This window comes from Canis lupus, chromosome 21 (genome assembly GCF_003254725.2).
Source record: "Canis lupus dingo isolate Sandy chromosome 21, ASM325472v2, whole genome shotgun sequence".
In the NCBI taxonomy this organism is placed as follows: Eukaryota; Metazoa; Chordata; class Mammalia; order Carnivora; family Canidae; genus Canis; species Canis lupus.
Window position 1 is genome coordinate 10,325,130 of NC_064263.1, and position 25,802 is coordinate 10,350,931.

Consider the following 25,802-nt stretch of genomic DNA (forward strand, 5'->3'; position numbering starts at 1 on the left):
TAGGTTTGTGAACAAGACAGGGAATGTAGAAAAAGGTTTTGGATATGGAAAAGTGGTTGTCATAAAGGACTGCTGACTCCCAGGAATGTTTATTATAACATCCAGGTGAAGTAGTCCAGTCTATTGGTAAGTTCTGAAGTTCATGGTGAGGCCTTGTCTGGCTCTCAGGATTTGGAAATCGTAGGTTAATAATAATGTAAATATTCCATTTAGCTAACTTTGAGGATGCAGAATTGATAGCATTCTGAACATTTGAGGGCACCTCAATGAAAATTCAAAAAACAATGACAGACCCTGCCCTGAAGTATGATGTACTAGAAGTACACAGGTGCTGAGATAAGTCAAATAAAGGATTGTTCAGGCTTACACCCTGAATGTGCACTGTGTGTCCCCAAAACCACTTGTAATGAGTCCCTTTTATGAAAGAAAAGTTCTTTGCCAGGACAGAGAAGGAAAGCTGCTGGGTTGACAAAACAACGTAAATTCATAAATTCACCACAGACTGTCTCTTGCTTGATTCTGTCAGCATCAGTGATCACACAGTTAGGCATGATATATTCTTAAGGTGCAGGAAAATGTAAAGATTGTGTCAACAAATAAAATCTACAAGTTATAAATGTTCAATACATGAGCTTATTAGAATTAATGGGTTTCTTATAATTACAATTGTGTGTAAAGCTTTAAAAGGCTCCCTACTAATGAAAGCAAGATTTTAATAACATACTGATCTGACTGGTGACCTAATAGTAGAGGCCAACTTGGACTGGTTTTGATAACTCAAGGATTCCTTCAAGTACCTTCCCCGACCTCCATAAAATGCCCTAAGTTATCAGCAGGAAGAACCGGGGTTGGAGGCAAAAGGAAGGAACAAATTTAAGGGAGCAGAAAGCCAGTATCAAGATAATGAAAATTAGAACTGAAAAGTACTCTATTAGATGGAATTCTAGTTTAATTTTCCAGGCACGTAATTTAAAGCTATCAGGAAAAGTAATAACACTATTCACTTGATTAGAAGACTCTACAAATTTTGCAGTTGAGGCTTAGGAATTTAGTTATCAGTTACAAGTAATTCAAAAATGGTAGACCCAACTACAGCTAATTTTTTGTTCAAGAGCTTAGCAACTAGAGTGTAAGTGCTCTTACTAACTTAGTTTTCGGTCACCTCCATATGATTATATACTATTATCCGTGTTTTACTGATAGAGAAGCAGAAGCAAAGGAAAACTACATACATTGCCTCGGGTCACATAGGTAGCAAATGGTGAGATTAGAGTTTTTTGTTTTTTGAGATTAGATTTTAAATTGAGGGACTTTGATTCCTAAATCCTTAAACTCTTTACCATGACACTAAAGGCATCTAAGTCACCTAAACCTAAAATAGTAACTGCCATTTTTTAATTAGTCTTTTTTTTGTTAGTATCAAATGACCAAATTATCATGAAAGGATAGTGGGTATTCAGTTTTTGTGCCAGTGGAGCCATTGACATACTTCATGAGGACCTCTAAAGGCTGGTGGGCAATTGACAAAAATTAAGGATTGAGTTACAAGACTGAATGAAAGTGACAGGCTCATAGCAATGAATTTGTCATGTAAAGGCTTGTGCATGTAAGTTGGCCTTATTATCATCTGGACTTTGGGACAATTTTCCTGCATCTCTGTATACTTGACTGTGTACATAGGCAAATAGTGTCACTGTAATGGGGTGAAAGAAAAGCAACACATTAAAATTATTGGTGTGTTAAGCAAACAAACTCATTCTTCAATTATGTGAAAACTGGATGAGTTCTCATTTGTGAAAAGCTAGGGAAGATGTTCCATGAAATGATGAGGGAAAGACTTTTTTTTTTTTTTAACCACCTTAAAAGAGTGTTTAATGAATCAAGAACCGAATGTAAAATTATGTTATAAATTATAGGGCCCTTCTTCCAAAGGGAGATCTCTAGCTTATATGGATGATTTACTTTGCATATGTTGTGCTTTGCCAAGATAATCTTGAGACCAGCTGAATTTTAGCTTTCTTAATAGTTTTTCTCCAAAAAGTTCTGAGTTTGGTAGGTATGCAGTTTACAAGTTTTATTAACATTTTTAGTAAGATGTAAGTTTGTGAGCATTTTTAGCATTGTAGCCATCCCTTTGCTTAATTCATTTAACAAAAAACACTTTTTAGTGACTTCTTTTGTGCTCTTGATAATTGACCAACCACAGAGGCCTCTGCTTCCAAGGAAAGTTAAGGTGTACAACATGTTAATTTGATACATTTATATATTGTAATATGATTGGCATTGAAGCAATAATTGGCATCTCTATTGCATTATGTAATTATTACATAATCATAATTATTTTTGGTGGTTGGAGTAATTAAGTTCTAATCTCTTAGCAAGTTTGAGGATTATAATACAAGTTTATGTTTTTATTCATTGTACTGGGCGTTATATTTCTAAGGTGTATTAACTACATCTTATAAATTTGTACCTTTAAACTACATCTGCTCTGGACCCCACAACCTTTGGGGTAAACCTGTGGTAATCACCATTTTATTTTCTGATTCTACAATTTTGGTCATTCAAAATTCCACATACAATTGACAGCATATAGCACTTGTCTTTATCTGACTTATATCACTTAGCACAATGTGCCCCTAAGTCCATCCATGTTGTCACAAACAGTAGGATATCCTGTATATCTTACTAGGATGTATTCATGAGTGAATACACACTGCTCAGTGTATATACACTGCATTTCTTTAATCCATTTATCTGTCGGGACGCCTGGGTGTCTCAGCAGTTGAGTGTCTGCCTTTGGCTCAGGGCGTGATTCCGGAGTCCCAGGATCGAGTCCCAAATTGGGCTTTCTGCATGGAGCCTGCTTCTACCTCTGCTTCTCTGTGTGTCTCTCATGAATAAATAAAATCTTTAAAAGAAAAAAATCCTTTATCTGCCAGTGGACACAGGTTCTTTCATATCTTGGCTGTTCTAAATAGTGCTGCAGTGAAGATGGGGTGCATATATCATTTTGAATTAGTGTTTTCGTTTTCTTTGGATAAATGTCACAAGTAGAATTACTACATCATGTGATAGTTCTTTTTTTAGGGAACCTCCATACTGTTATCCATAGTGGCTATAGCAGTTTATATTCCTACCAACAGCACAGAAGAGCTCCCTTTATATTCCTACCAACAGTGCACAAGGGCTTCTTGTCTCCACAGCCTTGCCGCACTTTGGTTTTTCTGTTGATAGCCATTTGACTAGGCATAAGGTGATGTCTCACTGTGGTTTTAATTTGCATTTTCCTGATTACTGAGTTGAGCATTTTTTCATGCACCTGTTGACCACATGGATGGATATCTTTAGAGAATGTTAAGTTATTCTGCCCATTTTTTGGATTCTTTGATTTTTTTTTTTTTTTTTTTTTTTGGTATCCAGTTTAGGAGTTCTTTGTATATCTTGGATATTAATACTTTATCAGATATATGATTAGCAGAAGTTTTCTTCTATACATTGCTTTTTCTCATTTTGTTCTTTTGCTGTGTGAAAACTTAACTTTGATGTAGTCCCATTTGTTGATTTTTTTGCTTTTGTTTGCACTTTTTGGAGTCCTATTTCAAACATTACCATGACCATTGTTGAAGAGCTTTCCCTATGTTTTCTTCTAGTTTTATAGTATCAGGTCTTATGTTTAATGTCTTTGATCCATTTCAGGTTAATTTTTGTGAGCTATAGAAGAGTATAATTTCATTGCTCTGTGCTTATCCAGTTTTCCCAACACCCGTCTGTTGAAGAAACTGTCCTTTCCCCATTGGGTGTTCTTTGCTACCTTGTCAAATATTAGTTGGCCTATATATACAGGGGTTTAGTTTTGGAATCTGTTCTCTTGGTGTATATGCCTGTTTTAGCGTTGGCACTGTGCTGTTTTGGTAGTATAGTTTGAAATGAAATGGGATACTTCCAGCTTAGTGCTTTTCCCTCAAGATTATTTTGGTTATTTGGGGTTCCATACAAATTTTAGGATCGTTTTTCTATACCTGTAAAGAATGCCATTGGTATTTTGATGGGGATTGCATTAAATCTGTAGATGGCTTCGTGTAATATGGACATTTTAATACTGTTTTTGATCCATGAACATAAGATGTCTTTTCCATTTGTTTGTGTCTTGATTTTCTTTCAGCAAAGTCTTAGAGTTTTCATTGTACAGATCTTTCACTTCCTTGATTAAATTTATTACTAAGTAGATTGTTTCTGATGCTGTGAATGGGATAATTTTATTTCGTTTTCAGATATTTTATCCTTAGTATATAGGAATGTAATTTATTTATATTTCTGTACTTTGTCCTGAAACTGTACTGAAATCACGGATTAGTTCCAGCAGTTTTTTTGGTTGTGTGTCTTTGGGATTCTACATACGTAAAATATATTAACTGCAAATGGAACAGTTTGACCTCTTCCTTCCTAATTTGGATGCAAGGGAAAACTCTGAGTTCTTCTCAACTAAGTAAGTTAGTTGTGGGTTTGTCATAGATGGCCTTTGTTATGCTGAAGTGTGTTATGCTTCTATACTCAGTCTGCCAAAGTTTTCATCATGAAAGGATGTTGCATTTTGTCAGATGCATAGATGATCATGATTTTTATCTTCCATTTCATTAATCTGAAGTAGGACATGTATTGATTTATATATGCTGAACCATCCTTGCTTGTATCCCAGGGGAAAAATCCTATTTAGTCTCGGTTTTTAATCTCTTTCTGTGTTCTTGAATTCGGTTTGCTAATATTTTGTTCAGATGTTTTACATCTATTTTTATCAGAGATACTGGTCTATGGTTCTTTTTTGTTGTTTTTTGGTTTTGAGACAGCATGCACGTGTGAGAGGGGGCTGGGGGTTGCAGAGGGAGAGGGAGAGGATCTTAAGCAGGCTCAACATCCAATGCAGAGCTTGATGCAGAGCTGAATCTCTCAGCCCTGAGATCATGACCGGAGCCAAAATCAGGAGTTGGGTTCTCAACTGACTGAGCCACCAAGACACCCCTTTTTTATTGTGGTCGTATTTGACTTTGGTACCAAAATAATGCTGGCCTTTTAAGATGAGTTTGGAAATGATTCCTACACCTCAAATATTTTAAGAGTTTGAAAAAGATTAGTATTCTTTAAGAGTTTGTTAGAATTTGTCAATGAAGCCATCTTGTCCTGGGTTATATTTTCTACGAGAGGTTTATGGATTCAATCTCTTGCTCGTTATTGGTATATTCACATTTTCTCTTTGTGTTTCATTCAATCTTGGGTAGGTTGTTTGTAGAAATTTGTCCATTTCTTCAAGGTTATCTAATTTTTGGCACAGAGTTCCTAATGGTCTCTTACAATCTTACGTATTTTTGTAGTATCGGTTGTAAGATCTTTCATTTCTAATTTTGTTTCTCTGAATCTACTTAATGAAATTTGTCAATTTTATCTTTTCGATGAACTAGCTTTTAGTTTTACTGATAGTTTTTTCCTGAAATAAAGAGTTCTGCTTTGATTTTATTTTCTGCTACCTTTAGGTTTGTTCTTTTTTTCTTACTAGAAGTATACAATTAAGTTGCTTGAGATTTTTGTGATTTCTTTACTCCCATTTACTTTCCTGTATCCTGTAAGATCTGATGTGTTATACTCCCATTTTCATTTGTTATCAGATAGTTTATTCCCATTTTTTTTGACTCCTTGTTTAGAAGTGTTTAGTTCCTACATATTGGTAGATTCCTCTAGCTTCCTCTTGCTGATTTCTAATTGATACCATTGTGGTCAGAAAAGATGGTATGATTTCAATCTTAAATTTGCTGAGATTCATTTTGTGCCCTCTCATAGGATCTGCCATAGAAAATGTTCATGCACTTGAGAAGAATGTGTATTCTGCTCTTGGATGGAATGTTCTATAAAAAACTGCTAAGTCATTTTGCTTTCTAAGTTGTTTTGGTTCAATTTCAGTGTTTCCTTTTTTTCTGTCTACATGTTTATTCTAATAGTATTAAAGTCCCCTGTTAAGGAAGTATCTCTCCATTTAAATGTGAGAATTTTTTTAATCATGGTGCTTTGATGTTGGAGGTGTATGTATTCTCTCTCCTTGATGTATTTTATCATTATAGGATTTCTCTGTTGCTTGTTAATGTTTTTTGGCTTGAAGTGTATTTTCTCTGGCATAAGTATTGCTACACACCTACTTTTGTGTTTTATTTATTTTTTGGTATCCACCTCCATGGAATATCCTCTTCTGTTCCTACACTTTGAGCCTGTGTATGTCTTAAGAGGCAAAATGAATTTCCTTTACACAGTGTAGTTTTTTTTTTTTTTTTCTTCCAGCCACTTTGTGCTTTGCTTGGTGAATTCAGTCCATTCATAATTACTACTGCCATCTTGCTGTGTGCATTCTGGTTGTTTTATTTGTAAAGTGAATTTCCATGATGATTTGTTCAGTCTTCCCCCCCCCCCCTTTTTTTTAATATATATTTCATCACTAGATTTTTGCTTTGTGGTTACCAAGTTGCTTACATAAAACATCTCATAGGTAAAGTACTCCTAAGGGAAAACGTTTTTAGGAAATAGTTCAAGGACATTTTGTATGTAATAACATCTGATCAGTTACATCACACTGCCACGTTCATTCATTCATTTGTTCATAACGATCACCTATTGATTAAAGAGGATGAAAACAAAATAACTTAGGAAGCAATAACTTGCAAGTTACTATAGTTGACCCTTGCACAATGTGAGGGTTAGAGGTGCCAATCCATCATACAACTTCACTCCCTAAAACTTTAACAGCTGATAGTCTAATGTTGAGCAGAAGCCTACGTTGAGCAGAAGCCTACCAATAGCAAAGTTTGATTAACTCACACTTTGTATATGTATGCTGTATTCTTACAATAAAACTAGAGAAAAAATGTTAAAATCATCAAGAGTAAATGCATATATAGTATACTGTAGGAGAAAAAAATCCATGTATAAATGGACATGAGCAGTTCAGACCCATGTTCAAGGGTCAACTGTATTTTTAACTTTGTAAGAAACAACTCTTTTCCAAGTTCCTTGGCGTATTTTATTTTAGGGAATTTTCAGGTTCTTTATGTCTTTCTGCCCCGTGACAAGTTGTTTTGTTTTCGCTGAGGAAGTTATGAATTTTTTTAAAGAGCCAAAAAAACTTCACAGTTGGACAGGATGGAAGTCTAAAATCAAAACCTGACATGAAAAGCAAGATTGATCAAAAAAACAATTTTATCCTAAGACTTTCAGTAACAATTTCAGTGGCTAGCCACTTGTCTGAGGCCTTACTATAATGCTTCTGTCAGAGTTCCTGCTGCTGCTTGAATTGTAAAGGCTGCAATCGAAATATGTTTCTTTACTTCTGTCCAGGCTGAACGAGGGTCATCTTTATTTTCAATATCAAACATAGCATCATAGATACCAGGAAATGATTCTCCAGCATATTTGTTGTGACTGCTCGGAGCAAAGATGATGTGCCTAATAGAAAAAACACAAACAAACAAACAAAAAACAAAGGTTGAGCTAAAGACTATACATCATAAGTTACATTTTATATGCTTCTCTGTTCATTCCCTTTTGTTAGACTACATCTTAAGAATTCTATGTCTCCTTCTGGCATTCACTCTTTTACTCCAAAATGACCTATAATTGATTTAAGATACTTATGTATCTATTACTTATGTAATAGTGTAATTTTAAGCAATGAAAGCCGACTATGCACTAAGATTAGTCTCAAATTGTGTTGCCAACCCATACAAATAGAAGAAAATGAGTTCATATAAGTTGTGTACATCAGTTGTCTGACTGCCAGCATCTACCCACATTGTGATAACAAGTATGTTTTATGGGTATATATAATGGGAGAGGAAACTAAAATATATCTGTGTTGCCTTTTTAGGAAATTTCAACAAAAATAACACTTGTTTGCAGTATTTTAGAACATTAAAAATCAGTGCACTTGTAATCCCAAAATATAAATGGTAAGGATAATGAAGTCCATATATAATTCCTTTAACTGTGAAATGAATTGCCTGCAGACACATTTAATTTCTGATCTAAAAGGACAGTTTTGCCATTGATTTCCCATTTCATCTCATAAGTACCTGAAGAAATCAAGCTAGTTCTCAATAACTCTGGAATTCTGCCTTCCAGAGAAGGACATATTTTATTGAACACTTATCAGGAATTAGGTCCAACAGTCAAATCCTACAGCTTCGAGATGTAAATCTACTGAGAATACTGAAACTATGTAAGTCAATATTAATCTTATAATCCAAATTATTTCAGTTATCCAAAGTACATCAAGATTTATTGTTCTTGGCTTTTAAATCATAATATAACCTCAAAGGAATTTTCTTTACTAAAGCCAGTATATGTGCTGAACTGTTCATAAACACTGATACTTTGACTTACATAGGAGTTACTACAAATAAAGGTTATAGCTGTTCATTAATATACATTCCCTCTACCACAGAATTGTAAAAGCAAGAGTAAAAAAAAATATAGAGAGATAAAATATAAAAACTGTACAAACCTGGTTTGAATCCTTGAATTGGCATCTAATACTACCCCTGTGACCTTTCACCTTGGTTAAATTCTTAGGTATTCTTTGTGATGCAACTTTAAACAGAATTATTTTCATAATTCCTATTTCTGATAGGCCATTATTAGCGAATAGAAATAGATTTCTATATATTAATTTTGTGTCTTAACGTTGTTTACATTTGTTCATTTTAACAGGTTTTTGGTGGATTCCTTAGGTTTATCTACATATAAAGTCATCTGCAAATAATAATGGTTTTACTTCAGTATGAATGCCTTTTTCTTGCCTAATTGCTCTGGCTAGGACTACCAATACTGTGTTGAAAAGAAGTGACAAGAAAAAGCATCCTTGTCTTGTTCCTGATCTTAGAGGAAAAGCTTTCAGCTTTTTACCATTAAATTGGATATTAGCTATAGATCTGTCATATGTGCCCTTTATTGAGTTACATTTCTTCTCCTTGACTGTTTAATAAAAATGGATGTTGAATTTTGTCAGATGCTTTTTTTGCATCTATTAAAGACTTCATTTTGCTAATTAATATATAACATTGATTTGTGGATATTGAACCATCTACGTATTCCTGGAATAAATCCCATTTGTGGTTCATGATATTAATATATTGTTGAATTCAGTTGGCTAAGTTTTGTGGAGGATTTTTGCTTCTATGTTCATCATATTGGCTGGTAATTTTCTTTTGACATCCTTGTTTGCTTTTCCTATCAGAGTAATGCTGGCCTTTTAAAAGGAGTTTGGAAGTGTTCCCTCTTTGACTTTTTGGAAGAATCTGGAAAGGATTGATACTGATTATTTTTTCAGTGTTTGATTTCATCAGTAAAGCCATCTGGTCCTGGACTTTTGTTCATTGGGAGGTTTATGATTACTAAATCAATCTCACTAATAATTGGTCTATTCCCATTTTCTATTTCCATATTCATTTCTTTGTGATTCAGTTCTGAAAGTTTGTCTGTCTATATCTTAGGCTGTCCAATTTGTAGGCATATGATTGTTGGTAATAGTCTCTTATTTATTTCCATGGTTGTTGGTAATAGTCTCTTATTTATTTCCATGGTATTAGTTGTAATGTCATCTTCATTTATTTGACCCTTTCTCTTCTTTTCTTGGTGAATCCAATGAATGGTTTATAAATTTCATCTTTTCAGTCAGTTCTTCACCTCTTTGAACTTTTCTACTTCCTTGATTTCCTTAGTTATTTCCTTCCAACTTTTGTGTTCAATTAGCAATAATCATGCCTCGGATAAAACTCATTGGCTACAATACTGCCACTGTGCGAAGCTAACTTTTGCATTCGTCATTCTACTTCCTTGAGGTGTGATGTTAGGTTGCATGAGAGTTTTACTTTTTTCCTGAGGTGCAGAGAATTCATTGCTGGTGAACTTCAATCTTAGAACTGCTTTTGCTGTATCCCATAAATTTTGCCATGTTGTATTTCCATTTTCATTTTTCTAAAGGCATTTTTTTGTCTTTTGATTTCATTGGTTTAGTAGAATAATTTCCACCTATTTGTGAGTATTCCACTTTTCTTCTTGTAATTGATTTCTAGTTTCATACCACTGTGGTCAGAAAAGATGCTGGGTATTTCATTATTTCATTCTTAAATTCATTAAGACTTGTTTTCTGGCATAACATAGGACCTATCCTGGAGAATATTTCACGTGCACTTCAAGAATGTGTATTCTGGTTTTGGATGGAATGTTCTGTATATATCTGTTCGTTTTGTATGGTCTAATGTGTCATTTAAGGCTAATGTCTCCATGGTGGTTTATTTTATTTTATTTAATTTTTTTTTGTCTATAAGCTAGCCATTAAAGTCTCCTCCTATTGTATTGCTATTTCTCTTTCAGTCTGCTAATAATTGATATGTTTAGGTGCTTTTATGTTGGGTGCATAAATACTTACAAATGTCAAATCCTTTTGTTTGACCCTTTTATTGCATAATTTCTTGGCAATGTGTATGTTGTCTTTGGAAAAAATAGAGGTTCTCTGCCCATTTTTTAGTCAATTATTAAGGTGTTTTGAGTGGTATCAATTAGTATTTTAGATATGAACCCCTTATTTGAATATATCATTTGCAAATATCTTCTCCCATTCTGTAGGTTGTCTTGTTATTTGGTTAATGGTTTCCACTATTGCACAAAAGCTTTTTTAGTGTGTTACTCAGTAGTTTATTTTTGCCCAAGGAGGCCTATCCAGAAAATTGATTTGATACTGAGACCCCTGAAATAAATCTAACTTGATCACAGTGAATGATCCTTATATTATTGGATTCAGTTTACTATTTTGTGGAAGATTTTTACATCTCTGCTTATGATTACTGGCTTTAATATTCATAATCATATTTTAATTGCTATAGTCAAGATAACTGTAACAGAAGAGTTGCTGCTCTTGGGTGAGCAAAAGAAAATCATTACTTTTGATGAATCCACACCTGGTGAAGATGCTGTAAAGAATGAACAGTGGATTCAACAGTGGCAACAAAGGTTTAGATTATTACATAAACTTAGGTAAAAAAGCAACAGCATACTTTGAGAGAATTGACTCCAGTATTGAAATAACTTGTACTGTGGATAAAAGTTTATCAAATGGCATTGCATACTACAAAGAAATCTTGTAAATAGAAGAGTCATTCGATAAGACAAAATTCATGGTTGTATTCCTTTAAGAAACTGCCACAGCCACTCCAGCCTTTGGCACCACCACTCTCTGATCAGTCAGCAGTCATTAATGTCAAAGCAAGACCCTCCACCAGCAAAATGATTGCAACTACCTGTAAGCTTAAAAGATGGTTAGCATTTTTAGCAATGAAGTAATTAAAATATGTACTTTGTTTTTAGAAATGCTTTGCACACTCAATAGACTACCATATATAGTATAAACATAATATGTACTAGGAAACCAAAAAGTTCATTTGACTTGCTTTATTGCAGATATCTGACCTAATCCTGCAGTATACCAGAGGTATGCCTATGCAGCTTTTTGGTATGTGGTTACTGGAGCCTTACCTTATGACAATGTATCAATTTAAAGTAGACTTTCATGAATGTTACAGTTTAACTTTGAAGGCATTCTAAAGCTCTCCGTTTTTAAAACTCTTATCTACCCCACCACCGTGTCATTTTGAGGTCACATTTTACTTCCTCTTAATTTTGTGCAACCCTTATTATTGTAGTTATACTTTTACAACTTTCGTCTTAACCTTCATATTATTTAATCCATTACCTTTATTATAATGTTTACTAGTAAAATTTTCACTCTGTTTTCTTGCTACTAATTAGCACCTTTTCTTTGCAGCTTAAAGAACTTCCTTTACCATTTCTTGTAAGGCCAGTTTAGTGGTGATGAATTCCTTTAGCTTTAGTTTGTCTGGAATGCTCTTTCTCCTTCAGTTCTGAGTGTTGTTTCAGGATAGAGTATTCTTGGTTTGGATGTCTTACATAGTCAAAGTGATAAAATCTTGCCAGTCCTTTCTGACCTGCAAGGTTCCTGCTGAAAAATCTGATTAGGTTATGGAGGCTCTTTTGTATATAATAAGCAGTTCTTCACTTGCTTTTAAGATTCCTTGTTTTTGGCATTTTAATTATACTGTGTGTGGCTCTCTTTTGGTTCATTTTATTTGGAATTATCTATCGGCTTCCTGGATCTAGATGATTGTTTCCTTCTCTAGGTTAGGGAAGTTTTCAGCCCCTTTCTCTTCCTGTACTGGAAATGATGTTTTCCTAGAAGCCCCTTAAGCTTTTGGGGTAGTTTTTTTTCCCCCCTCTGCTCTGTTTGGGTGAATTCTAGCCCCTGTCTTCAAGTTCAGTGATCCTTTCTTCTTCATCTAGTCTGCTGTAAACACCTCTAGTATACTTTTCAGTTCAGTTGTGTCCTTCAGCTCTGTAACTTCTATTTGTTATTTTTCAAGCTTCTATGTTCATCCATTCTTCCAAGTTTGGTTAGTATCTTTATGGCCATACTTTGAACTCTTATCAGGTAGATTACTTACCTGTTTCATTAAGATTTTTCTTCTGTGGATTTACCTTTCATTGGAACATATTCCTATGTTTATTTTTTGTACTATGTGTTGGTTTCTGTGCATTAAATGAAACAGTACTTCTAGTGTTGAAGGAGTGGCCTGGTGTAGATGAACCAACCTTGCTTTGTCTCATTTGTATCTCAAACTTTTGTGACTATCCAAGCAGGCTATTTATAATAGGTCCTGGTAGTTGAGGGTTTTCCAAGACCTGTCACTGTACCAAAGGGGAATATCTCAGTCAGGAATTAAATTCAGGGTGATTAAAGTCTGCTGCTTGAGGGTCTGGCTTCCAAAGGATGCAAATGTTTCATATTGTGGGACTGCAAGCATAAGCTGTGGTGGTCACCAGAGCCAAGTGATAAGGAGGTGTCCCTTAGACACAGTAGTAAAAACTGGGCTCCAGATGAGTTATATAAGCTGCATTATGGAATATACCAGCAAGCTGTTGTAAGGAAGAGCCCCAACCTGCATTTCCATAGGCCTTCAGATATAAGCGCCAGATCTGAAGCTTGCCCTTCAGGTTGAAGCTCCAAGGATAAGTAAAATAGCCTTCTTTTACAAAAAGAAGAGGGATACGTGTTTCAGTCTGCTCTGTGCAGTGGCATGGGGGTTACAGCCTGCCAAGCACTGTCTCTCTGGTGGTTTTAGCCTTATGAGGCCCAGCAACATAAGCCCCTTTGGCCCCCGGAGCCAGATGACCACAGGGTATTCTTTGGGTGGCAGCCATAGAAACCAGGGAGTAAGAGCTCCCCTCCAAAAGATGTTGGTGCTCTGGAACAGACAGAGTAGAGCACAAAAGATAGTACCTGCCCTCCAGGTCTCTGGTAAGGTTTACAGTTAATCCTTAGAAGTGTGTTTAATTAGACACCTGCCCCTAAGGCTGTCCATGTTAGTAAACTTAAAGACATCTTTTCACTGGAAGACTGGGCTGCTTGGGTCTTGTTGCCTTTTGCTGTGCCTTAGTGGTTGCTGTTTATGACCTTTTTCTTCATTGGTTTCAGGCCTGTAGAACCTGTAAGCATTGACCTACTGGCCAACAGAGCCAGACAATGTGCCGGTATCCTCTGGCAGAAGCTGTAAAAATCAGGGTATCTGACAAAAGTATAAAATCCTTTTTGGGATATACGCTCAAACTAGGGCATGCCCTATTTGAGGTATGAACCCTTCACTCCTCAAGGGAGAACCTCGGGTTTATGGCACAGTTCTCAGACTCTCTCCTACTCCTCTTTAATATGGCCTTTTTCTTACTTGACAGAAAGGGGTTCAGCTAGTTTTCAGGTCTTTTCAGAGGAAATGGTTCCATATGTAGTTATAGCTTAAGTGTGTCTATGGGAGTTGGTGAGTTTAGGATCTTCTCATACTGCTATCTTGCACTGCCTTGACTTTAGAAAATAGTCTTAATATTCAGGTAATAATTCCAAATATATTTTTAAAATACAGTGTTTTGGAGGGATAATGTAATACATTTAAAAATGTGTTTACTCTTTGATCCTGAAATCCACATACTGATTATATAGATACTAAGACAAATGTTCAAATAGGACACAGGGACATACTAAGGCATGGCAGTACTTTTTCCTAATAGTAAATAATTGGGGGAAAAAATTAAAAACTCAACAAGGACTTTTAAAATTTATATATATATTAATATGCCATACAGAGGAACATATGTGTCAGATAAGAGCTAAAACTATATATTGACATGGGAAGATCTCTAAGATAAATTGTTATGAAAAAGATGCAAAATAATATATGGTTCTATTGAAATAGAAATGAATAAATATATAGATATATACACACACATGTATTTTCTTTAACAAGAATAGCAAATTGTTGGGAGTGCATTACAGAAGGAGCACAGTCCCTTTTTATCTTATAAGCTTCTATAGAGTGCATTCATTTTGAGAAAAAGAGGTTTTGCTTTTGAATAATAGAGTAATACAAGGAAGAGTGGGTTAATCTGTAAATTTGCTTTCAGCTTTTTGCCATGTAAATACTTAATTGATGTTTATTTGTATTAATAAGTAATGCAAAGTAGTATTATTTATCACTTTATAAAAATAGCCATTTACTGAGTAAATGCCTCTGAGTTAAATCTTCCACATGCCTGCAATGTATATACCTTTGCGGTGAAAACAATTGTAGTCTCCTTTTATAGCTAAGGAGCCTGAGGTTTAGGTAAGTATTTTGCCCAGGTTACTTAGCATGAGCCAGAGCCTGGCTCTAAAACCCTGTGCTTACAATTAAAGGTTAAGGGGCACCTGGGTGGTCCGCAGTAGAGCGTCTGCCTTCAATTCAGGGCATGATCCACAGTCTGGGATCAAGTCTCGCATCGGGCTCCCTGTATGGAGCCTGCTTCTCCCTCTATGTCTCTGCCTCTCTCTGTATCTCTCATGAAGAAATAAAAAAAAAAAAAAAAGTTTTTTCAGTGTGGCAGCCACCTTCATAAACCTAAATTATTCTATGGAAATAGATCTGGATTTATCGTATTTATTTTGAGGGCTGAACAGGGACAAAGAACATTACAAGGAAAACAATCTCTGAAGAAAACTTTGTTAACACAGACCTTACTAAAGATGGGGTGGACTTCCTCGTGAGGTAGTAAACTTCCTATCACTGGAAGATTCAGAGGCTGGATAGCTACTTATCTCAGATGATACAGAAAAGATTAACAGAAGGTTGACCTACCTAAGTCATAAGATTCCCTTTAAGATTCTATAACTTTTAGATTTTCTTACACAGAATTATTTTTCAACTACCATTTTTCATTTACAGCAAAACATGAATTTTTCTGATACAACTTTTAGTATTATAAACAATCTAGCCCATATTCCTCTCAGCATACATCTTCACCTTCGATTTATCTAATGACAAAGAGTTTAAACCACACAGGTTTTGGTCAAGTATTTAATGTCCTTTAGAGAAATAGGTGTTGCTTCCTTACCTGTAGAACCGCCTCCCTGGTAAACCAAGAGGATCAATGAATGCTCTCTCCAGGAGCATCAATTGGTCATTCATGATTCGCACTGCAATAGGACTTTGAAAATAAGAAACAGATAAGTAAAAAAAAAAAAAAAAAAAAAGAAACAGATAAGTATAACCCTTCCCAGGGAACTAGATTTTAAAATAATACAGGATGAAGCATGGAAAAATAAACTTCTAAAATCAATATTGAGAAAATGCACATTAACAGTAATGCTTTTATGCATAGAATACATATAATAATGGGCATCTTTCTATTATAATAAGACAGACCTATTGGAAATGATTTGTTTTTCAAGACCACAGAAAGATATTATTTCTCCCTAAGAAGAGAGCCTGGCCTGCAAAAAAGGCAGATTGGGTGTACCATCAAGTTCTTGATAAGCCATTTAGTTACAGTGAATAAAGGCTGAACAACAAATGAAGGAAAGTTGCAGTGGTTTGCAAGAAGAGTAGGAGATAGTTTTACATCAGGGGCAGGGAATCCCCTTTCACACTTGAAATTTGCCAACTCTTTTTGGGCATAAGTTCTCTGGGCTTTCCTACAACCCAAGGGGGGAGAGAAGCCTCTCAAAATGAAGGATACATCTTTCTGCCAATATGGGTGGTGGAAAGCTTATTCTAATTTGAAACTTACTTATTAAGATCAACTTGTCTAAGTCTTCTATGAAAATCTGAAGCAGCATCTGAGAAGTTCTTCACAGCAGAAAATAAAGAATCTTTTTTAAAAATAGAAAAGTGGAAGGTAAATTACTAATTGCTTATTTCCTGCCCTCCCCATTCCAGGTTTATATGATTAAGTAGATACTGAAACAAAATAGAAAATGTCTACATTGGTGTTTCAGGAAAGAACTTTTAAGAGTCTAGGACATAAATCTTTTAACTCATGATTTACCAGAAATGCATCGTTCATGTACTCATTTAATATATATTTATTGGTACAACTTATATATATACTAGATACTAGGTACAGCTATCTATGAGCTATATTTCTACAGTTAATACAGGCTAAAGTTAATCCCTCTTTGTAAAGAGTGCATGTAAGGTCATGTTTAAAGGCAACCTGTGACAAGCCAGCATATGTGGACTCAGAAATAGGATCTGGTTTCATGTGGGAAAGCTTTTTCCTTAGTGTACAAAAATTCTAAGGAAAGTGAGAAGGTTCTCAGTGTATTTTTTTATTAAAACCACCTATTTATCATTTTCCATCTTTTCTAAATGGAACATTAACAAATTACTAATTTCCTTCTTTTCATTAATCCTGGGATGCAAGGGATACAATATTCATTTTACAGATAAAGCACTGTACTTCTAGACACAGGACTTCTGATAGATCACACAGCTAGTAAATAGTGTATTCAGTATAAAAGAGTAGTCCTTTTTTTTCTCCTAGACAACCGTTAAGCTCTCACTATATTTATTGCTGTTTTTAGAACCATATACCAAATAATATAGTAATAGATATTATGGAGGCTAAAGTGTTGAAGGGATTTTAAATTTTCCAGTGAACCACAATGAGTCCAGATGGATAAATGAAATGTATTCCTGGTATTCACACAGATGAATGATAACTTCAGCATAAGCATTTTCAGTAGAGTAGTAGGAAGACCGTGCACTGGAATGGTAGAAGGAAGAAAACTAGAAACAGGAAGTGTCTGGATGGATTATATATCCATCCCATCCATCACCCCTTTATTAAAACATTTTCTCAGGTACTGTTTTTGCCTGGCACTAAATGAAGAATTTTGATTGGGAATGAAGTATGACACATTAGGTAGAAGAAATGTTTATAAGATAGAAAATTATAAGAGTGGTTAATGCAGATGGAGTATCACCAATGAGATGGAGAGTTTGACAATATGGGGGAGGAGGAGTTAGGTATCAAGAGAGACTAGGTTAATTAACCTGTGTAAACAGTCCCTCCACTTTGTGTGCTTTCTCAGTTGGATGCTGACTTCAATTGATAAAAAGTAATTAACCAAAAGAAAATCAGGGCATCTAGGAAGGAATTCAATGCTGGATAGCCATAGAACTATGAATGTCCCTAGTGCTGTGGGCTCTCCTTATTTCTCCCATTTAATTTCTCTTCACTTGCCCCAGCATTACAAAGATTCTCCAATTGAAATAAACACAATTTCCTAAATTTTCTTTGCATCATTTTATCTAGATCTTAGTACCTGTTGCTCATCATAACTTTGAAGATGACTAATTTGGATGTGGTAATATTCAAAAGCCATTACTGATTACTCTGTACTTCCTCTTTGTGTTCCTATAGTATTCTCTGTATATGACTAGAACAACTTGTCCTGGCATTTGGTCATCTCCCTCACATGAGATTCTGTACGTTTTGAGGACAATAACTTATTTTACACATCCTTATATCCTCCCAAGAAATAACACATCATAACTTGTAGATGGTAGACACTGAATACATATTTGATAATTTTGGTATATACTAAGAATGTATTTCCAGATTTTAAAAAAATGGTTACAATAAAGCCCTACTAGTGGGTAACATTCATGAGCGTAAGTGCTGGCACCATTGTTTCTATATATTAACCAACTGCATCACCCACAGCAGTCTTGGAAACAGGTTATAATTTCACTGGTAAGAAAACTGATAAGAAAGAAAGGGATCAGGTACCTTTCCCAACATCACACGGTGATTAAATACTAGTTAGAGCCAAGATTTGAACTGGGTAACTATTTCCAGACTCAGTGCTACAGCACTACACATCACTACACTACATCCCTGCTTTGTAGGAGGCAGATAGTATAAAACAGTAATTACAAAATGAAAGAATGCTTGAAGCCATGTAGAAAATAATCATGTAGGAAAATATATACAATAATAATTACATAGTGCAATTGGTTTTGTTTTCCCATCTTTGTGTAGTATTGTATTTTTAGCATATTAACAGTAAAAATATTTTTAAAGGCAGCAATAAAGGGAAAATCTTTACCAACCCAATGTTTGTAGCACTAACTTAGCAAAACACCGGGTTATATTCTAGGATGAGTATATACAGTGATGACAAGAGGAGACCGTATCTTAAAGCTCTAACTTGAAGATTATAAAATACCCAGCCATTCTTACCAAATGATACTCCATGGTCTCTTAATTGCTGGTCATGTTTCTTAGATAAATTGTAGATACTTGTTGCATAGTTTTTCAAAGCTTTTGCATAATCTTCAATATTGAAAGGAATGATTTTAGAGTCTGCGAGCTCATAAACCAGTGCTGCTCGTAACTGAGCCACAGAGAGCTGTTTTTTAAATGTAGGGTCATAAAAATTCTCTACTAATTCAAACGTCTCATAAATCGTATGGTATACCGGGTAGCTGCTGTACTTTTCTGTTTTCTGAGAGGGGAGAAAAATGGCAGGTATTAAATATAGACAAACATCAAATACTCAAAGGATTGATGTAATCATAAGTGCAGAAAAAGATAATACTAAGTGGCACCCTGAGTTTTACCACGATGAAGCAAAAAAAAAAAAAAAAAGTTGAAATCTAACTATAACACTATCACCAGCTTAAAATTTAACTGCTTTATAATTCATGTAATCATTCAAAATACTCCCTGAAAGTTGTCTTTATTTCTGATAACTGAAATTAAGGAGTACATCCTCAAATTGCATATTAACACAGTTTAAAATTATCAATTGGATATGAAAGGTTCTGGGTGGCTAAGATCTGTACAGTTGAGGAATTCAGTATCTAAGCACTTTCTCTGCCTTTCCCAACAGTATAACCAAATGCCATTTACCCTTTATTACATAATTATGGGCTACCATTATAAATCATTACAAAGGGGTATTTTATATAAATATTTTTTGACTTTTTAGGGCTGCCTTTCCTAAATTTAGTTTTTGTCTGTTACTTTGCTCTAAGATTAACATTTTTTTTTTTTTTGCTTTTAGTATCACTAAAAGGAATCCCGTTTCAGTCTCTTAATACTCTTTTAATCCACAAGGTCTTAGAAACTAGATAACTTTGTTCAGATTGATGACAGAATGTAAAAGAGTTTAATGAGTATTATACAGATTAATGCACTTGTTTTGGGTTACTTTGGAGCTGTTTTGGCTTTCAGTTTCTGTCCGTCATATTCTGGATAGTCAAATTTGCAAGGGGTATGTATTATAGTCAAGCAAGATATTGGGGTTTTGCGATTATGATTTGAAAATTACTAAAATCTGACAAATCTGAGTTTACTGATGTAATCTTCAGTTTGGTTTATCACATAATTTATAACATAGCAGCCATGGTATATGTTGGCATATCCTACGACCAGTATATCATCAATGTGTCTGAATAACAATGGTACAAAGTAGTGCAGAACAGAAATGAGAATCAACTTAAAAATTAGGAGGAACTTGTTTTATTCCCTGCTCCTCAAGAGCCCTGGACTCAGATGACAGGCAGGATGGGAATGTGAAGAGGGGCCATGGACAGTAAAGACTCTTGGCCTGGCATCCCCTGTAACGAAAATAGGTTTTTCACCTGCACATTTTCCTCAGGAAAAGGTGAGAAGGATGAGATTTTCCAACAAAAGCCTGTACAGAAAAAGGCTACAAACTACTTACTTGGTTCTGATAACCAGCCAAGTCCCTGGCATTACTCTGTCAGCTACCATCACTTCACTGAATAATCCTACAGGGAAAATTCATAGAATAACCCAAATTAATTCCTAGTCCATCTACAAAGGGACATGAAGTCAGCCTTTATCCCTGGAATTCTTCTGGGCCATGTGACCTGGTGCCCAAAACTAAACTGTTTAAAATTCCTAACAAAAAGTTGGATAAAGTGCTTTGTATCCAAAATAATAAAACGGCTTACCCTATTCTTAGTGTAACGGGCTCTGCCTGAAGCAATTCCAAGTCTCTGAAAATAAGCTTCAAAATCACTTCCAGATCCAAGTTTGTTGATTCTAGATGTAGGATATAAATATATACACAGATGGGAGAAATAAATACATAAAAAAATTAGGAACTTAAATAAATGCAACAATGAATCCAAGCAAAGAACTGCATAGCACATTTACAAGAATTAGTAGAAGGTACAGCACTCCAGGATACTTTACTATCATGTCCTAGAAACTGGTGTGATAAACCTGTAATTCTGCATTGAGTGCAACCAGAGTTGAACACTGCCAAAGACAGCAACCTAGTGACTATAGTCGAATATTTCCAGCATTTTATGGCATTTATTTAGAGAGAAAAATAAGATTTGGTCACTACCCTCCAAGAACAATATTAAGAAAACTGCCATGATAAAATATATTTAAAAGAAAATAAATATATTTAACATCATGAGGAATCTAAATGTGCCCTATTTAGAAATTCAATTACAATATAGGGAATAGAAGGGAAGGGAGAAGAAATGGGTAGGAAATATCAGAAAAGGAGACAGAACATGAAGACTCCTAACTCTGGGAAACGAACTAGGGGTGCTGGAAGGGGAGGAGGGTGGGGGTGGGGTGACTGGGTGACGAGCAATGAGGGGGGCACTTGACGGGATGAGCACTGGGTGTTATTCTGTATGTTGGCAAATTGAACACCAATAAAAAGTAAATTTATTATTTAAAAAAAAGCAATATAGTTCTTTACATTTACTAAAGAAACGACTACACATTTTTATATACATATGTAATGAAAATTCTTAATAGTAAAGCAGAATATAAAACTACATATGCATTAGGAACAGAACTATATACTTCTAAACTATTATGTGTTTGAGATTTAGACCCTGGATTTTTTTTTTTTTAAGGCTTTATTTACTTATTTGAAAGACAGAGGGAACACAATTGTCAGGGAGGGGCAGAAGGAGAGGGAGAAGCAGACCCCCTGTTGAGCAGAGAGCTAAAGTGGCTTGATCCCAGGACCATGACCTGAGCCAAAGGCACATGCTTAACCAGCTGAGCCGCTCAGGTGCCCCTGACCTTGGATGTTTTTTAAAAGTTTTTCTTCTACTCCAGTATTTTTTTTTTTAATAAGCATGTGAAATTTTTATAGTGGAAACACAAACCTTCACAAGACTTATTTGGAATATGGAATAAAGTTATAAACTCCTACCATCATCTGCTAGTTTTTAGAGATAGTATTGCAGGAGAAAAAAAAAGTTCAAGAAAACTGCTGTTGTATGAATAAGAAGTAAAAAACTAATAGTATTCTAAATTGATTACAGGTAGGAGTGCCTGGGTGGCTCAGTCGGTTAAGGATCTGCCTTCGGCTCAGGTCATGATCTCAGGTCAGATCTCCCCTCAGCAAGAAGTCTGCTTCTCCCTCCCCCTTTCTCCAACCTCCCCTTAAATATTTTTTAAAATAAATTGATTACACGTAAAAGCACAATTTGGTTTATATAATGCCCCTTAGGTTTAGAAGAAGATAATCCACTTTTTGACATCATTATCATCATTTGGAGTTAATACATCTAATATCTGAAATTTAATGCAAAAGTGCAAAATAATACCTGTTAATGTGACGTAATTTTGACAAAATCTGCAAAACTGGAATCTATTATAGATTCTAAGACTTGGCTATTCTGTCTGATTAGCAAATCAAAGGCTACAAAGAGGGATTCTGTGGGATTATCTTTCCTCTACTCTGACTGTTGACACATCTGAGAATTGCATGTCTGGAGAAACAAGGGGCAAAGAGTTCATAATTTGTCCTATGGTAGAAAGCATACAAGTAATTTACCTAGGAAAATTTATATTTTCAGATGAAGGATCCTTTTCCAACCAGCTTTCATAAAGAGATTTACTCTCAAAACCATCATCTGGGCTAGAGATCTGGAAAGAAAAACATTGTGAATTAGAGGCAGAAGCAACTAAACTTATGCCAAAAATGAAGCCATATGTGATCAATTTCTAGTTATATGGATGTGTGTCATGTTCTTAATAGAAAAACAAAAGCAAATGACAAGGAAAAAAATCCAACCAAATTCTCGTTCAATTTTGTTGCCTGCCTAATGTAATTTTGCCATGTACTTGGGGTAAAATTTCCTGCTTCTTTTGGTAAACTTTACGAGAGTTTCAGATTTTTAACAAATGTCATCACTTTGATTTCTGGCAGCTTAGATTTCTTTTAGTAGCAAGTCAAACTTTGGGTAGATGATTTACTTTAGTAAATTGCTTTTGTTCAAGAAGACCTGTAAGAAGAGGCCTCAGGGTAACATACATGGGTGAAGAAGCTGAGCTTGAAATTGGCAACGTAAGTCCTGGTTTGGTAAGGCAGGTGGGTGAAGGAAGAACTGCTATTTTAGAAAGTCAAATTATATTTAAACAGAGTTGGAATTTGATGCATTTTAAAAGCTTGCATAACGTCATATTCCTATTTAGAAATTTTAAGAGCTTCTATGAATACATGAACCTCTGTACCCTCATTAAAAGTATGCCCATAAACATACTTTTCTTTTTCCACTCTAAGAAAAGCAGGGCCACGTGGTGGAAAAACTGTAGACTACAAAAGCTAACATCTATTTTAGATTCGTATTATCACACAGCCTGAAATTTGGTTATAGATCTGCTTTGTTCAAAAAAAAAAAAAAAAAAAAAAAAAAAAAGGAAACAAACAAAAAAAAGGCATACTGTACTTATGCAGCTCTGAAAGCATTATAACCTTTGGTGTACTGCTTCCCTTCTTTAAACCCTAGTTTTCTGAGGCACTGGGTAGCTCAGTGGTTGAGCATCTGCCTTGGCTCAGGTCATGATCCCAGGGTCCTGCAGGGAGCCTGCTTCTCCCGTGGCCTACATCTCTGCCTCTCTCTCTCTCTCTCTCTCTCTCTCATGAATAAATAAAGTCTTTTAAAAAGCAAAACAAAACAGAAAACCCTAGTTTTCTCACACTGCAGAAGTGGGGATAGTAGTCCCCATCTGAACATAAACATCAATTCCTCTGATATTTTCTTTGGCCTTCTACAAAGTTGGTTGTTTCCTCATCACTGCATAGGAGGCCCTCAGCTTGGAAACAGTCCTGACACTCTAGTCATCCCCTTGCCCACCAGCATGTTGCAGCTTTGGAGATGTTTTGTTCATTTCCAGCCAAATCACTGGGTTCTATCCTACTCTGTTCCTGACAACTTGCAATAGCTGAGAACCTGCTCCAACTCACACATCCTGCTTATTAGATTGAATCCTTGAAAAATCCTTTCATTTTCTGGAATCACCATCTCAGTCTAGCACTAACCAGAATGGTGTCCCTTCAGCCTACTTCACATTGTAATGTGATACCTACTTCAAAGAAATATTTTTGTAATTAAAATCTATAATGAACAATTTAAATGAAGTTCACAGATGTTGAAGGATTATGTAATTTTTAGAGTACAAAATTCAGAGTATTTTTTATCAGTAATATTTACAAAATTCCTGAATGATTAAGTAGAATTATCTCCATTTTGCTGTTAGAGTCGCTACAGCTTAATCTATTCAGTACGCTGGTACAGAGTGATCTTTCTAATGAACAAATATGAAATGTATAATCTTGTTAAAGATTTTTTAAGTTCTCCATCACCAGATTTCTGAATTTGTCCTACTTGTCAGGCTCCATTTCTTACCATCTTTCCACCAACACCTTATGCTTATAGTCTCTTTCAGATCTCCACATCTGTTTTAGGTACTGTGTTCCATGCTGAGAATGCCTTCTCTCTTACTTTCACATACTTCCATTTTACAGCCCAAGCACTAATTCTGTAAACCTCTTCTGATGCTTCCCCAGCTATCCCAGGATTTCAGATTCTCTATCCCATAACTATTTTCCATTGTTTGTAGTATCCAATATTCTACTGAAGTGTAATTCCTCACTTAGAAGTGTATATCCTCTCTAGATTACTAAGTATTTGGATTCCGTGACTTTGTCTTTTTATCACTGTTACTGCTAGAATTCACATTAGAGGGCCCTGAACCCAAGGCTTTTTCCACTTCAGCTCACTGAAAATACCTCTACCACATGAAACTGTATACCCTATGCATGACAAAAGTGCACACAATTATTAACAGCTGCTATTAGAAGACACTAGTAATACTATTTTTATAGTTAGGACATTTAAATAGTGTATTAAAGATTTTGTTCTGACTTGGTATTTATACAGATCAGCTTTGAATTTTTAAGGTACAGTTTACACATCATACCACTAATTAATAAAACAGGTGTTATTCACTTATCCATTCATCAGAAAACATTAAGACATCTATGTACCTCTTTTGTCAGTTTATATACCAATTGGTAAAGAAGGGGTGTACAGTCAACTCTGAGAGTATAATTGCCTGAAAAAATAAAATACAGTGATTTTAATACTTCCAAATGAAATTCCAATGTCTAATTCTATTGTTAATTGTAAACAAGATATAATAGATTTGAAATTGGAGGCATCATTTCCAAGGAATTAGAACAGAGTAGAAATAGTTCTTTAGGAGCAAGAGATGCTGCAGGGTATATTTCAGACACAGGTATAGGAAGACTTTGCTAAGGCAGCAGGTCCCATAGTAATCATAACATCATTCTTAAGGTAGTATCTCTTACGGGGACTTTGGCAAAGGATGTGGTAAACTATATCATTCATTCCTTACTTAATTCAACAGTATCAAGACATGAGAGTAGAGCATTTCAGTAACTTTATAAGTATGCTCTGAAATTTACCTAGACCTCATCATACAATGAAAGCCTTAGAGACACAAATGTCCCATGTCAGGTTCCTAGGGAAGTCTATAGTTGTGCTTATCTCAAATTGTTCCAATACATAAAGGAAATATTTCTACATGGAATATTTTGTAAAATATTCTGAAATATTTTAGCCTAATTCCTTTAATATCACCACAGGAAAATATGGTTAATACTAGTGGAGTTTTAGGTAGTAATTCAAGATAGGCAAATGGCAAATATACTAAAGAAATTAAGATCAATAGTTTAGTTATGAATCATAAATTGATTCATTTGAATCATAATTTTCTCTGGCAAAATGGAACATGAAGGTATCACGGAGGAATTTCATAGAAAAATAAGTTTACAAGTTACAATTTGCAGACTTAAAAGATGATATGCTTTTTAATAATCTGAAAGAAAATTTACCTTCTATAGATGAATCTGAGTTGATATAAGCAATGCTTCTCTCCTGGAGTGTTTTTACATTCTCCTACAGTTGAAGCAAAGTTGTTACTTAATTCACAATATTTACAATTGTGGAAATGTTAAAAAAAAAAAAAAAAAGAAAAGAAAATTAATGCCTAGGTCTTTGACTATA

At 35.0% G+C, this 25,802-nt stretch overlaps 1 protein-coding gene across 9 annotated transcripts in view; it reads right to left on the reverse strand.

Moving 5' to 3' along the window:
- Positions 1–2,245: 2,245 nt before the first annotated feature.
- The window catches only part of LOC112642033 (N-acetylated-alpha-linked acidic dipeptidase 2), a 65,177-nt gene continuing 41,620 nt past the window's right edge, over positions 2,246–25,802 (reverse strand). For all 9 annotated transcript variants that reach the window (XM_025419338.3, XM_025419337.3, XM_025419339.3 and 6 more), the window contains 8 exons: positions 25,631–25,694; positions 24,761–24,828; positions 22,265–22,356; positions 20,403–20,493; positions 18,661–18,925; positions 16,201–16,282; positions 15,526–15,618; positions 2,246–7,482 (listed from right to left, as the gene is read on the reverse strand). In XM_025419338.3, coding sequence (XP_025275123.1) covers positions 7,293–7,482; positions 15,526–15,618; positions 16,201–16,282; positions 18,661–18,925; positions 20,403–20,493; positions 22,265–22,356; positions 24,761–24,828; positions 25,631–25,694 — 945 coding nt within the window. In that variant the 3' untranslated portion in view covers positions 2,246–7,292. The remainder of the gene's footprint in view (positions 7,483–15,525; positions 15,619–16,200; positions 16,283–18,660; positions 18,926–20,402; positions 20,494–22,264; positions 22,357–24,760; positions 24,829–25,630; positions 25,695–25,802) is intronic.